Source organism: Argentina silus (genome assembly GCF_951799395.1).
Source record: "Argentina silus genome assembly, chromosome: 22".
Lineage (NCBI taxonomy): Eukaryota > Metazoa > Chordata > Actinopteri > Argentiniformes > Argentinidae > Argentina > Argentina silus.
This window is the reverse complement of record NC_139676.1, coordinates 4,178,934-4,193,933: the sequence shown is the minus strand read 5'-3', so window position 1 is coordinate 4,193,933 and position 15,000 is coordinate 4,178,934. Positions and strand designations below refer to the sequence as shown.

General features: G+C 45.7%; 2 protein-coding genes across 2 annotated transcripts in view; both read right to left on the bottom strand.

Moving 5' to 3' along the window:
• The window catches only part of tab1 (TGF-beta activated kinase 1/MAP3K7 binding protein 1), a gene marked incomplete at its 3' end in the record, with an annotated part of 10,781 nt that extends 5,903 nt beyond the window's left edge, over window positions 1-4,878 (bottom strand). Inside the window, exons 1-5 of the mRNA XM_083693474.1 lie at window positions 4,842-4,878; window positions 3,869-3,999; window positions 3,052-3,205; window positions 2,832-2,918; window positions 940-1,072 (exon numbers count right to left, since the gene is read on the bottom strand). Of these exons, the coding sequence (XP_083549600.1) occupies window positions 940-1,072; window positions 2,832-2,918; window positions 3,052-3,205; window positions 3,869-3,999; window positions 4,842-4,874 (538 nt within the window). The 5' untranslated portion in view covers window positions 4,875-4,878. The remainder of the gene's footprint in view (window positions 1-939; window positions 1,073-2,831; window positions 2,919-3,051; window positions 3,206-3,868; window positions 4,000-4,841) is intronic.
• Window positions 4,879-7,458: 2,580 nt separating this feature from the next.
• Window positions 7,459-15,000, bottom strand: part of syngr1b (synaptogyrin 1b) — a gene marked incomplete at both ends in the record, with an annotated part of 181,636 nt that continues 174,094 nt past the window's right edge. The window contains 3 exons of the mRNA XM_083694056.1: window positions 7,459-7,677; window positions 10,125-10,270; window positions 12,966-13,203. Of these exons, the coding sequence (XP_083550182.1) occupies window positions 7,459-7,677; window positions 10,125-10,270; window positions 12,966-13,203 (603 nt within the window). The remainder of the gene's footprint in view (window positions 7,678-10,124; window positions 10,271-12,965; window positions 13,204-15,000) is intronic.

The following is a 15,000-nucleotide window of genomic DNA, read 5'->3' as shown; positions in this document are numbered from 1 at the left end:
TTAGGAGAATGGGTCTGGATTCTATCGACCCACACAGGGCCCTGCTGCTGAATGGAATGGATTCATTTATACCATCTCCACTCTGGCTCCCTGTAATAACACTCATTTCCCCTCAAATGGGCTCGAGTGTCATTTTGTGAAATAATATCAAAAGAGATTTTTTTTTTCTTTTCAACTTTCTCTCTTTGGGTTGAAGAGACTGTAGAACACGGGGAATGTGCATGAACATGTGCATACATAAGCGCACGTGCATACGCACGCACGCACGCACAGCTTGAATAACACTGGTGGGCATTTTGGAATATCATTTCAAACATGTGTTTTGAATCGGAGCCCCAAATGTCATTTCAACATGTGTGTTTAAAAGGTCAGCGAGTATTTGAAAACAAAACCACCTGGGGAGAAAAGTTCTGTTTCGCATTCTTCATCTCATTTACCTCAGACAAATCTAACCTTTTCAGTATAAATGTGTTTTACTCAGTCTAAACGGTTTAACAGCGTTGTACATGGCTCTGAAGCGCTGCCCTCGGCCCGGGGCTGAGGCCGGGGGACGTAGGAAGGCCTGGAGGGGGCGACAGGAGGAACTAGGCTAATTGTGGTGAGGACTAAAAACAATGAGTGCTCTAAACACAAGACACCAACTCTCTGGAACAAAAACACTTTAGGAGCGAAATGTAGCTAATGTCCTGCGTGTGCGCGAGTGTGTGTGTGTGTATGTGTGTGTGTGTGTGAGTGTGTGTGTGTGTATACTCTCTATACTGTATGTGACTGTGTATATGTTTGTATGCCTGTATGTGTGTGTGTGTACGTCTTTGTGTGTGTGTACGTCTTTGTGTGTGTGTGTGTGTGTGTTCACGTCTTTGTGTGTGTGTGTGTGTGTGTGTGTGTGTGTGTGTGTGTTCACGTCTTTGTGTGTGTGTGTGTGTGTGTGGTACCGACCCACGTTGGCGATGTACAGCTTGTTGTTGAGGATGAGCGCCACCACGGCCGTGGCTCCACCAGACACCTCCTGCTCCAGGTCCTTCAGCCTCTCAGAGATCTTCTGAGGGGTGAGCTGGTGGAACGACACGCCCTGGAGGGGGAGGGAGGGAGAGAGGGAGGGAGGGATGGAGGGAGAGAGGGAGAGAGTTTCAGAGCTTTAACACAACTTTATTGTTCACTGAGGGAATGTTCCGTACGTACATGGCAGCACAATGCAAAACAAGACCGATAAACCTGACAAACAAACAAAACAAACAAGAGAGAGAGAGAGAGAGAGAGAGAGAGAGAGAGAGGGGGGCGGGTAGAGGGGATATAGTGAGAGATGGGGTAGGGGTGGGGGGGGGCAGAAAGAGAGAGATGAAGGGGGTAAAGTACAAAATGTAAATCCAGGACGGTAAAGGGAGAGACAGAGCGGGAAAGAGGAGAAGAGAAAGGGAGAGAGAGAAAGAAAGAAAGGGACGGGTGGAAATGAAAACATTTACATTTACATTTATGGCATTTAGCGGACGCCTTTATCCAAAGCGAGTTACAACAATACATTTGTTGAAGTAAATTAATCATCTATCCATCAGTCATCATAAGACAAAGTAATCAATGCTCACACCAGGGGCCATAGGCAGTCGTAATGCCAGTAGGCTATTTTTTTTTCCTTTAATTTATTTTATTAGCAGGAGAGAACTTGTACAGGGGGGGTAGTGGGGGTGAAGAGGTCTCTAGGGTTGGGGTTAGGGTTAGTATAGGGGGGGGGTAGTGAGGGTGAAGCGGTCTTTAGGAGGGACTGTTAAGATGTAGCCTGAAGAGATGGGTTGAGGGAATGAGGAATGGAATGAGGAGCCCGAGCAGAAGATATTGAGCAGTAGAGAGGCCAAGGTGAACAAAAAAAACAAAAAAAAACAAGAGGACGGTAGAGGAAGAATGCACAGTAAAAGTGGGGAAGAGTGGAAGAGAGAGAGAGAGAGAGAGAGAGAGAGAGACAGAGAGAGAGAGAGAGAGAGTTGAGAAGGTTAGCGGAGGTGGATGAGATGGCTGATGAGACCGTTTTGTCTCTGATGAGCACATTCATTCTAAATGGCTAAGCATTACCCCCGCCGTGAAAGGTGGTTACCATGGTAACCGGCGGAGCGTTAACTTTCAGAGTTCTTAGTTCAATCATGTGAGAACTGAAACTTCATGTGCAATCATCAAAAGTCTGCCCTGCTCACGCACGTGCGTGTGTGTGTGTGTGCGTGCGTCATTGGAAGCACCTCAGAAGAGGAAGCATCCAACTTCAGTTAAAAACAAAACTAAATATAATATAAACCAAATCCTGTCATCTTGATAACTCCAATCTCTCTCACCTTGTGGTATTGTTGATGAGGCTGACATCTTAATAACTTAATAATCTCTCTCACCTCCTGTGCACCTATGTTATACACTTCCATGTGTAGCTAGGTTGTAGCAACCTCATGATGGGTGCAGGGTGGTCCTCTGTGGCTCAGTTTGGTAGAGCTAACCCTAACCCTAACAACGCTAAGGTTGTGGGTTTGATTCCCGCTGGGACCATATATACTGAGAAATGTCAGCACTCACTGCAATGGAAGTCGCTTTGGATAAAAGCGTCAGCTAAATGGCATATATTAGGGTGGGTAAATACTACTATCATGTCGGGTATGCAATAGCCTAAGGCTATCTATGTTACATTGAGCTGGGTGAATGGAATATGAATGACAGTCATCAACTAGGCTGGAATAGAAATGAAGCCATACTCGTGAAAAAAAAGAAATCGTGTTCCCTAATCTTGAACAGCATCAGCAGTCACTGGTGGGTGTGTGTGTGTGTGTGTGTGTGTGTGTGTGTGTCTAAATGCTTACCTCAGGCAGTTGGGTCTGTAGAGTCGCTTTCTCCGCAAGTGCGTCATCAATCGTCTCAAAGTAGCTTTTCTCGACCACATCAAAGGCCTTGAAACAACAATAAAAGCAAAAATTCACACAATATGCCCTTCATAACAGGAAACACACCCAGACATGTACATCTACAGAGTGTGTGCGCACACACACACACACACACACACACACACACACACACACACACCTGTGAGAGGATTCTGCGGACGTCTGCGTCTGTGTGAGTGGAGTTGAGCTGTCCCAGTAAGAGTTCCGCTGTCAGGCACTGGGAGACGAAATTAGCGACGCGGCTCCCATCAAAACCATTAAACACACCGTAGAGGAAACAGCCGTCCTCGCCTCTGATCGGTGGACAAGAGACCACAAAACCAAAAATCAGGGTCTGTTCAAAATCAACCGATGCACAAAAACACATCTCCGGCCTCTCAGGTCCCTACTCCACCTATATATATATCTATATATAGATGCCATTTAGCTGACGCTTTTATCCAAAGCGACTTCCATTGCAGTGAGTGCATACATTTCAGTATATATGGTCCCCGCGGGAATCAAACCCACAACCTAAGCGTTGTTAGCGCCATGCTCTACCCACTGAGCCACAGAGGGCCACCCTGCACCCATCATGAGGTTGCTACAACCTAGCTACACATGGAAGTGTATAACATAGGTGCACAGGAGGTGAAAGAGATTATTAAGTTGTTAAGATGTCAGCCTCATCAACAATACCACAATTGCACACATCCTGCCTACATCCTGCATCAGGACCACCTGCACCTGTAGAGGCCTTTGCACAGGCAGATTGTGACCACATCTCAAAAAGACTTCCCTTGCTTCTTCTGACTCCTTCTTAAAAAACTTACACTGCAGTGAGTGCCTACATTTCAGTATATATGGTCCCAGCGGGAATCAAACCCACAACCTAAGCATTCCCTCCCCTCTGAGGCGAGGAAAAGACTTGTGAGAGGGTCAACCAGGGACATAAAGGACCACAGCCTTGCCTGTACCTGAATCTGAAGTGTCCATCCTCGTTGGGGTGGCTCTGGGAACCCTTGCCGTCGGGGCTGTACACACAGTTGGGGGCCGTGCCCACCCCACACATGTGACAGAGGGGCAGGTCGTCTGTCCAGCTCTGATGCTGTAATGGTAATCACAGTAAACAATCACATATCAATCACAATCAACATATTGATAGTAGTGCTGCTGTCATGTTGTTGTTTTTTGGGGGGGGAGGCGTACATGATCAAATATACCACCAAAGCTTTGCCTGTGCTTGCCTATATCCAATGATACATGTAAGTAGGTGGGTATGGGTGGCCCAGAGACAGTTTGGTTATGTGTGCTCAGTTTGGTAGAGCACGGCGCTAACAACGCTTAGGATGTGGGTTCGATTCCCGCTGGGACCATATATACTGAAAAATGTACAGTATGCATTCACTGCAATGGAAGTCGCTTTGGATAAAAGCGTCAGCTAAATGTCCGATATATATTATTATTATTATTATTATTATTATTATTATTATTATTATATGACAAGAGAACAATAACCAGGTGTTGACACTTTTGACAGCTATCATTGCGCTCTGGCTTTCATGTTTGCAATGCATACCTGGCGACCTGGCAACCTAGCTAGCTTGCTACAGAATAGGCATAGCCATTCATCTTTACTGTCACTTTGCAATGGCAAAGCCATTCATCTTTACTGTCACTTTGCAATGGCAATGCCTATTCTGTGTCCGAGCAAATGTGGAAGAAGTAAAGCAGAAACAGAGGACTGACACTGTCACAGTCTGGCTATATGGCTAACTAGCTGTTTGGCTAATGATGCTGCAGTCACCCGGCTGGTGACTTGCTTGTTTCAAGACACTTTTTGGGGGGGATACATATAGAAACTAGCTATGCCCATCAAGCAAAATAGCTTGTTTGATAACATCGTTGGTCAACAGGCTTGTCTAGAAAAGGGGAAATATTCATCCTTACACTCTGCATCAAGTTCCTCCGCTGAGCCGCCATCTTGAGCGGAACTGTTGATAAAACAGAGCTCGGGTCCTCACGGGCCTCTAGTTGCGGACCGGGCCGTGCATTTTTCCCCCGATCTCTATACTGTATGCGTGTCTTGCTCGTGTGATTAGGCTTTGGTGCATGGAGGGAAATCTTTCGTTATATAAGTCAGTTCATTTCCGCAGATGCTTCGAACTTTTTGACCCTCCTACAAAATATAGATCTCTCTGCGGGACAACCTCGCCCCATGATTTGTTTTATTCTGCCACCATCTTGTGGACAATTACTGTATGAGGTTTTTGAAATGAGAGCAAGGAAGACAGGGTGATAAAAAGCCTCTCACAACAAGAAAAGTACCAAGAACAACACAGGCAAAATGCACTGTCGTGTGCACGGGCAGAACCAAGAAGCTGCCTCCTCTCATCGCTGTTTGTCACATTTTGTGATCTTTAAAATGAGCCATGGAATGGTTTTAACACCCAGGTTTCCTGCTTTAGATGCAAGAACGTAGCCCACCCAGCAGGCGAAGTAACTTGCCACTTAAAATTATTGGGTTTTAGTTGGATAGAAGTATTCAAATGATTTCCCCTCCCTGTCTCATCTCAGTGGTAATATGTCATCCTTATCAACAGCAACTGAACAGAAAATATGGATTCTTACATCGTGTAATAGTTGTCACTCTTGCCATGCATTTTATGTACCGATTAAAACAACAAGCAAGATCAGAAATGAACTAAATATGTTTGTCATTTATTTACTTTTATTGGTTAAAATTCATCACATCAAAAACATTTGTACACCATCTTTTTTGTTTTGTTGCAGTTTATTGGAACACAGAGAAAGATCACACAATTCTACATCTATATATAGTTTGATAGTTTGGTCACATTTTTTTTTGTTTGTAAATAGTATTTTCATTGTAATTATTATTCCAAAATAAAAACATCTCCGACCCTGAAAGCAGAACAGAAAGGAGGTAAAAGAGGACCTCTCCTTTATGAACACAATAACACATCATACTGAGTAGCAGATCATAGTTTTATACTTTACAACTAGCATAATGCCCTAAAATAAAGTCATATTTTTTTCAAACACCCCTATAGATTGAATTATAGATTTACATATATAGAGAGATAGATAGATAGGTCCCGGATTGGCGCAATGCATGACGTTCATTTGATTCATAATCTGTTATGAGATTATCTGTGGTGAAATTACAGTTTGATGTCATCCAGAAAATCCTCCACAGATAGTTTTCAGTATGTATATAGTTACAGATGTATTTTGTCAATACTCAATGGAATACATAAAAACAACAGCAGATAAGCATTTCATGTACTCGGAAAAACTTTGGAATTCTATTTATTCCTTTGGGACACTCACATGGTGTCAACTCTATAACAAAACAGTTTAAAAATATAGCTGTAGTGCTGATTTCATGTTTTTTGGGGGGAGCACATGATCAAATATACCACAAAAGCTTTGCCTGTGCTTGCCTATATCCAATGATACATGTAGGTAGGTGGGTATGGGTTGCCCAGTGACAGTTGATTTCAGTTGGCAGTCAGCACTAAGACAAGGAATCGAAATGTGTTGTTAAAACTTCTCAGCAAACACGCACGCACACGCACGTACATGCACGTACGCACGCACGCACACACACACACACACACACACACACACACATACACACACACACTCTGTCTCTGTTTGTCTGTCTCTCTATTTGTCTGTCTCTCTCTCTCTCTCTGTCTCTCTCTCTCTGTCTCTCTCTCTCTGTCTCTCTCTCTCTCTCTCTCTCTCTCTGTCTCTCTCTCTCTCTCTCTCTCTCTCTGTCTCTCTCTCTCTGTCTCTCACCTGGATGGAAGTTAGATGGTGCCGAGGGAGGCTAAAAGAGCTGTGAGCCTAACTACGGATTGACAAGGCAGTAGAAACATTAGCCACGATGCTAAGGCTAAGGTCAAGGGAGTTAGTACGATAAGCAACATGGCATACATATGTGTTCTCCTTGGAAATAATAGATCAGAAGTCATTACTCACCGGGCTTGATATTGTATGGAGTTAAAATTCAACTCTGGTTGTATCCCATACCGTATCAAAACCCTAATTGTGTAAGGTGTATGTGTGTTTGAAGTGTATTATGAGGTGTGTGTGTGTGTGTGTGTGTGTGTGTGTGTGTGTGTGTGTGTGTGTGTGTGTGTGTGTGTGTGTGTGTGTGTGTGTGTGTGTGTATGTGTGTGTGTGTGTGTGTAATCCCTAATAGACATACACTGATCATCGTTGGGGGGGCAGCTGACCAATAACAGACCTCTCAAGATGAAGGCAAACTGGTATGGTCACAAGCATTGATATACAGGGTAACCCTATTCACCCTAACCCTTGACCTCTAACCCCTACCCTCACATCCACCCATAGAAAAACAAACTATGGCTCGCTCCAACATCGCTCCAACCAACCACACTTTGACTCTTTCCTCCAAATCCTTGATCTGTCCTACCTCCCCTTCCTACCCTGCTGTTCCCCACCCCTACCTTCCCTAACATGATATTTTAACCCACCCCCACCCCCACCCCCACCCCACCAACGGACCCCCTCCTCAGTAGTCCTGACGCTGGTACCCCCCGTCCATGGCCCCCGCCTCACTGCTTTTGGGCTGCTGGTAGGAAGACCCCCCGTCCTCCACCTCATCTTCCCCGCCCGTGAAGGAGGTGTAGGGGGCCGCAGCATCCTGGCTGGGGTCGATGTAGTCGCCGGAGAACAGGGCCGAGTCGGCCCCCAGCTTGTACCTCTGGAAGGCCAGGAAGGCCTGGGCCGCCTGGGGGGGGGGAGGGGGGCGTGGAGAAGGGCGGGAGGGGGGAGAGCGGGGGTGTGGTGGTGGGTGTGGATGGGTGCGGTTAGGAGAGGGGGATGAGCGATAGATTGATGCATAAAAACAAAGGTATCAGAGGATGATGAATCAAAGGGAGTGAGAGAGAGAGAGAGAGAGAGAGAGAGAGAGAGAGAAAGGGAGAGGGAAGCAAATTTGATTAGTTGCCCTGAAATCTAGGTTAGGTTGATTAGATTGCAAGAGTCAGAGAGAGTAAGTTAGTTATCAAAGCAGTATTTACAGAACATTTGGTCTACTCTTTTGGTTTCAAGAAAACTGACAACGATAAATACCATTCAAAAATTCTCATTAAAAACAACACCACAGAAGGCACAGAGGGGGGCAGTGTGTGCTGTATCAAAGCAGCACAGCTTGAGTGTCTGCACAGTAAAGTAAAGCGCAGTGAAAATGTAAAAAATGTCACACAGATGAGATCATGAGAGATATCTTGTGTATAATGCTATGTCAGGCTAAACTGACATTAAAACACGGGCCTACACAAGGCAAACACACTAAGAGGCACACAGACTGATGAGCGATTGGATTTGAGCAGATGACTTCACCCCCTATTCAGTTTAGACCTATGAATCAAGTCTGCAGTATGTAGCTCATGTAAACACATCGTTATACTTTTGTCTGCCCAAAAATATTTCCAAACGGACAATAACAAAGTGTCCTACTCAATTCTATTCTACTTTCGGTTGAAACCTGAACCTGAATGGCCTCTATTTAGGTCTATAAATGGCTCTGGAGCTGTTTAAAACTCCAACCCCAACCTGATTTAAACCCCAACTGTCACTGTCTTGTTGTCCAGATTTACTGTCTCTTCTAGGCTGGTCAGACTGCAAGCTCTCCAGGCTCATGGCTGAAGGACGCAGGCGAATCGGCACATCGTGAAACAGTGTGAAATGGATGACGCACTACCTGGCGTTGAGACAGTAACCTATGTGCCACGTCATATCAGGGGTGCACCGAAAAAAAGATCCCAACATCATGTCCAACGTTAACATTCGTACGATTCAACATAATTGCCGTTGTGTTCATCACAGCATTCTGGATAAGGAAAGATAACCTCTGTTAGCGGGAAAGACCTCTATTCGAACCTCTATTCGATAGCTGAGCCAGGCGTTTGAGGTAATCTAATCTATTAAAGCGACTGCAACGTGGGAGCTATCAAACAACAACAACAACAACAGAACACAAGTACAGTAAGTCAACCACACTTCACAAAATGGCGGAGGTAGAGCCCTGCCTATGCTGCAGATAGAGAGAGAGACACACACACACAGGGCTATGTTTCAATATCGCTAACACACTATCTACAATGCATGACCAATACACTGACTACGCTATGCTATGCTAAGCTAACGGACATTGGAACACAACCAGAGTCGTACCATATACAGCAGGAGCGTCTCATTTCACAAGCTATAAAGGGGTTAAAAGCAGGGAGAGATATAGAGAGCTTTATTCGAGCAGTATTAAATTAGGGGCACTGGGGGCTGGGGAGTGAACAGTTTGCTGTACTCTTCTTCAAAAGAAACACTCTTTAGTCTCTCCAGGGAGGAGAGAGTCAGGGCGCCCTGCAGGGGAGAGAGAGAGAGAGAGAGAGAGAGAGAGAGAAAGATCCCAGGATAGGGAGTATTGGAATCAGTAAAAATTAGGTACAGTGGTATGGTACAGTGGTATTCTAGTGACAGTGGTACACACTGTCACTAGAAATATAACGCCACGGCTAAACTCATCCGCTGTGTCTATTAATTACAGATTGAGACAACGGTTTCTCTATGGGAGTCATCCATTGATATATACTATATATGCCATTTAGCTGACGCTTTCATCCAAAGCGACTTACATTGCAGTGAGTGCAGACATTTCAGTATATATGGTCCCAGCGGGAATTAAACCCACAACCTAAGCGTTGTTAGCGCCATGCTCTACCCACTGAGCCACAGAGGACCACTCAGACTTTTGTTATTTCCGTTGACGGACAACAGAGATAACAAGAGTCTGTACGTGTCCATTTTCTGACAAGACGAGTGTGGCCTGAAGAATACAGACTATAGACATGTTTATATAGGTAAACAGATAGAAGGATGCTGACAATGGTGTGATACCATACCCCGGTAATGATGGAGAGAGTGTGGTAAAAGAGGAGGCATAGAGATAGAAGGATGATGATAAAGGTGTGGTACCACCATACCGGGTAGAGATGAAAAGAATGTAGCAAAAAGGGAGGTATATACAGTAGGCCAAGATTCAGGGAATTTAGTAAAAGAGAGGGATTAAAGACTGAGGGGTTGCAATAACAGTGTTGGATAACGTACCCCAGCTAAAAATGGAGAGAATGTAGTAAAAAAAGAAAAAAAGGCAGAGGGATGACAATAACAACATACCCAGGTGAAGATGGAGAAGAAGGAGAAGGTAATGGCCGCCCTGGCCGCGTCTCCTCCCTCCCTCAGGGGGTTGTCCTCCTGCTTGGCCACCTGCCATTGGTTGGCCAGGAAACAGAAGCCCACGAACCACATGAAGGACCAGAACGCTGCCGAGAGGGAAGAAGGGGAGGGAGAGAGAGGGAGAGAGAGAGGGAGAGAGGTGGGGAGACATTCCTTACACGGTTCTACTATCTGATCCTGTGGTCATTTTCATACCCCCGAAAATCTGGCTTTAGCCATTTAAAACGTGATTGTATCGTGTGATGAAATGTCACAGCGATTCGGAGTTATGTGTAGAGCTCGTTTTAATTTGGAAAACTAGATTGATGAAAAGTGCTGGCGCTCAAAACGTTTTTCAATTTCAGTTGGACTGCTAGTGGGGTGCTCAGTCCACGGAATATGAAGTGTATATATATATATATATATATATATATATATATATATACAGTACCAGTCAAAAGTTTGGACACACCTTCTCATTCAATGGTTTTTCTTTATTTTTTATTATTTTCTATATTGTAGATTAATATTGAAGACATCAAAACTATGAAGGAACACATATAGAATTATGTAGTAAACAAAAAAGCGTTAAACAAACCAGAATATGTTTGATATTTTAGATTCTTCAAAATAGCCACCTTTTGCTTTGATGACAGCTTTGCACACTCTTGGCAAGGTGTGTCCAAACTTTTGACTGGTACTGTATATATGGTACTGAGCCTGTCCTCCACGATTTCTACCTCCACCAGCCTCCCCTGGTGTACAGTTCTGGAATAGGAGGTCCAAATGGTACTGTACACATTAGCTGTATCCTCAGGCTCATATGGTACTGGTACTGTACCATATATATATATATATATATATATATAGAAAAGAGGATCTGAACGGTGATTTGACCCCTTCAACAATGTTTCATTTTCGGATCTTCATCAAAGCATAACAGTAGATACAAGAACACATGACAAGACCAACGTAATTGCAAGTAAGTCGCACCACCTGGTTAAAAGGTGACAGGTGATTCATTCATTAAACAAGCACTTCTCGTCCTCCTTTGTGGATCCCTTGTTTATGTTTCAAGGTGATCACCTGTGTCTATGGTTTGGATGACAAGTAGATCAGAGCTTGTTGCAATCATGTGTTCTTGTATGTACTGTGTTGTTGTCTTGTGATATGACGCTTTGACGAAAGAGCTTGCTCCCAAATGTACGTCAGCAAATAAAGTCAAATAAAAGTCGAACCTATTTTTTATTTCAAAACAACGACTTGTAATCATTTTCCAAGAATTACAGAGAAAGCTCTGTGCACTGTGAGTAAGTCACACATTGTCCATAAATATAATTACTGTAATCATTTATAACTTAGACGATAGAAATAGATGATGACTGTTACCTAAATCAATGTACTGAAGTTCATGTCATATGATAAAGCATCTGAGAGAGAGAGAGAGGAGAGAGAGAGAGAGAGAGAGAGAGAGAGAGAGAGAGAGAAAGAGAAAGAGAGAAAGAAAGGGAGAATGAAGGAGAGGGAGAGAAGGAGAGAGAGAGAGACAGAGAGGAGAGAGAGAAAGATAGAGAGAGAGAGAGAGACAAGAGAGGTAGAGAGAGAGAGCAGCAGATAGGTAGCTTGTCTTGTCTCATTATCCTACTCAACACTCTGTGACCCTCATATCTCTGTGTCTCTCGGCAACCTGTTCCTACGGTAACGGTATAACTCTTGTTCTCAAGAGAGAGTCCCTGACACTGACACAGACACTACAACAAGGTCTAATAAGATAGTTAGGGAAGTGTCCCCCTCTCCCTCTCTCCCTCTCTCCCTCTCTCCCTCTCTCCCTCTCCTATCATACTTCCCCTATCACAAGAACTCAGCAGCAACGAGAGACATCAGACACAGGAAGTAGCGCCAGAATCACAGGAAGCCCGAGTGGTGCCTCATGTTGGACAGGTCACGTTAGAACCTCCTAAGTGATCTGATTCTGATCAGAAAGGATACAGCAAATGTGTACAGTACCATTTGGACCTCCTATTCCAGAACTGTACACCAGGGGAGGCTGGTGGAGGTAGAAATCGTGGAGGACGGGCTCATTGTAATGCATGGAACGGAATGAGGAACATGCTTGTTTGATACCATTCCTCATTCCGTTCCATGGATTACAATGAGCCCGTCCTCCACGATTTCTACCTCCACCAGCCTCCCCTGGTGTACAGTTCTGGAACAGGAGCTCCAAATGGTAGCTAGATACTGTAGATACTGTAGGTAGGTATAGAAAAGGACATACTAGAGAGATCATGGCGGCTGAATGTGTTGAAGTTCTTCCAAGTCAATACAGATGGAGGAGGAGAGCAACCTGTGCGATACAGTATCTCCCCCTCCCTCCCCCCCATATCACCTGACACCCCGAGGTCCGCCAGCAATCTCCCCCCTACAGTATGTCCCCCTCCCTCCTCCCCACTCCCCCCTCCCTGCTTAATCACCTAACACCTCCGTATGCCAGCCCCCCTCTATCCCCCCCATCTGACACCCCGAAGTCAGCCAGCAACCCTCTGAGCCCCCTTCTCCCCCACCTTACCCCCCCTCCCCCCCCCCCCACCGGACACTCTCCATCTGCCAGCACCCCTCTAAGCCCCCCCACCACCACCACCACCACCACCACCACCCCCCCCCTCCATCCCTCACCTGACACCCCAAAGTCAGCCAGCACCCCTCTGAGCCCCCTTCTCCCCCACCTTACCTCTCACCTCTCTAAGCCCACCCCCCCGTCCCCCGTCCCCCATCCCCCCGTCCATCCCCCCGGCTACCCCTCACCTGACACTGCCACGTCGGCCAGCACGGCCTTCTTGCGGTCCTTGACGCTGCTGATCTGGGGGAAGTAGACGTCCAGGGCCAGGAAGGCCAGGCAGCAGAGGAAGGCCAGGGTGCCCATGCCCACGCCGTAGTTACAGGCGTTCTGGTTGCGGTTGAAGATGCAGAACTCCTCCACCTCGTTGGGCCGGTTCACGTAGCCCTCGTTGGCGATGCAGCCGAAGATCACGATGGAGAAGAGCTGTGGATGAGAAGGAGGGTGGGAGGGAGGGAGGGAGGGAGGGAGGGAGAGGGGGATAGAGGAGAGAGGAGGAGAGGTTATGAAATGATGCCACTCAGGAGGAGAGAAGGGAACGATTGGGACACCGGTTCACTCCCTCTCCTCCTGAAGAGGGGGTGTTGCACTAACATCGAGATGCAACAACACAACCTGCTGGGGGAAAACACAGCAACACTCTTATTCAGACAGGGAGAGTGTGTGTGTGTGTGTGTGTGTGTGTGTGTGTGTGTGTGTGTGTGCCACACACACTCAGGCACTCGCACACACACACACGCACACACACACACACACTCATGCACTCAAACACACACACACACACACACACACAGACACAGACACACACACACACACATACAACCACGCACACAGACACACACACTGATGCACTTGCACAGACACACACACACACACACAAAACACACCCACACAGAGTATTAGTAGAGTAGTTCAGGGGTTGAGTGAGTGTGTATTGACAGCCATAATGAGTCATGTGGTTCCCTCCTCTGTGCCGAGGTGGCTGAAGGAGGAGAGAGTCCTGCTGTTTCTACTGCTGCCAAACACTCTCTGAGACCCACCAGGGAACTGTTCAGCCTCAGGCTGCGGATTAGACACTGTGTGTGTGTGTGTGTGTGTGTGTGTGTGTGTGTGTGTGTGAGAGAGTCCATGCAGACAGTTCCTATTTTCCTCCACACAGCGTAGGTAGGTAATTGCTAAAGAAATAAAGAAATGATATGATCTTGAGATGAGATGAGATTATCTGATCTGATCTGATAAGATATGATATGATATGATCTGATATGATCACAGCCCACGGTGTCCGATAGCTGTGACATCTTCAAAATGTCAACCTTCTTCTCGTACTTTATCTCTCAATTCATCCTATAATGTTAGAATCCCCTACGGCTGCCTCTATAAGGCCCTCTGCATGTTCTATAAGGCTCTATGAGACTACATAACGCTTCATGAAGGCTGTATCATGCTCCACGTCAAGTGTTAGGCAGGTGGAGGTGTTTGCTATTGGGCCAGCTGTTATCTATTGTGTGTGTTGAGCGTTGAGTGACAGAATACACTCTGCACCACTGCCTTGTGACTACTAATTGTGAGAATACAGTGTACACACACACACACACACACACACACACACACACACACACGCACGCGCGAGCGAACATACCACACATACACACACACACACACACACACACACACACACACACACACACACATGCACGCCTACACGTACACACACACACACACATGCACGCCTACACGTACACACACACACACACATGCACGCTTACACACACACACACACACACACACACACACACACACACACACACACACACACACACAGACAGACACACACTACTACTACTCTACTAGTGTGAAAACAGCCTCTGTTTAACTGACTGGTGGTGAGAGATGCAGACCTACATTGGAAACCCAACGTCCTGGTCTCCTGCAGGGCTGACGCAAAGGGCCAAATACGTCAACATCCTTTCATAGCCAAAACTAGCGTACTGTATAGCCACCTTTTACGCTAAAGTAGCAGTGAAAACATTAGCATTTACGCTAATGTCTTTCTCACCAGTGTCTAGCGGTATTCAGTGTTTACCCTACAGTACATATTTTATATACAGTACCAGTCAAAAGTTTGGACACACCTTCTCATTCAATGGTTTTTATTATTTTCTACATTGTAGATTAATATTGAAGACATCAAAACTATGAAGGAACACATATGGAATTATGTAG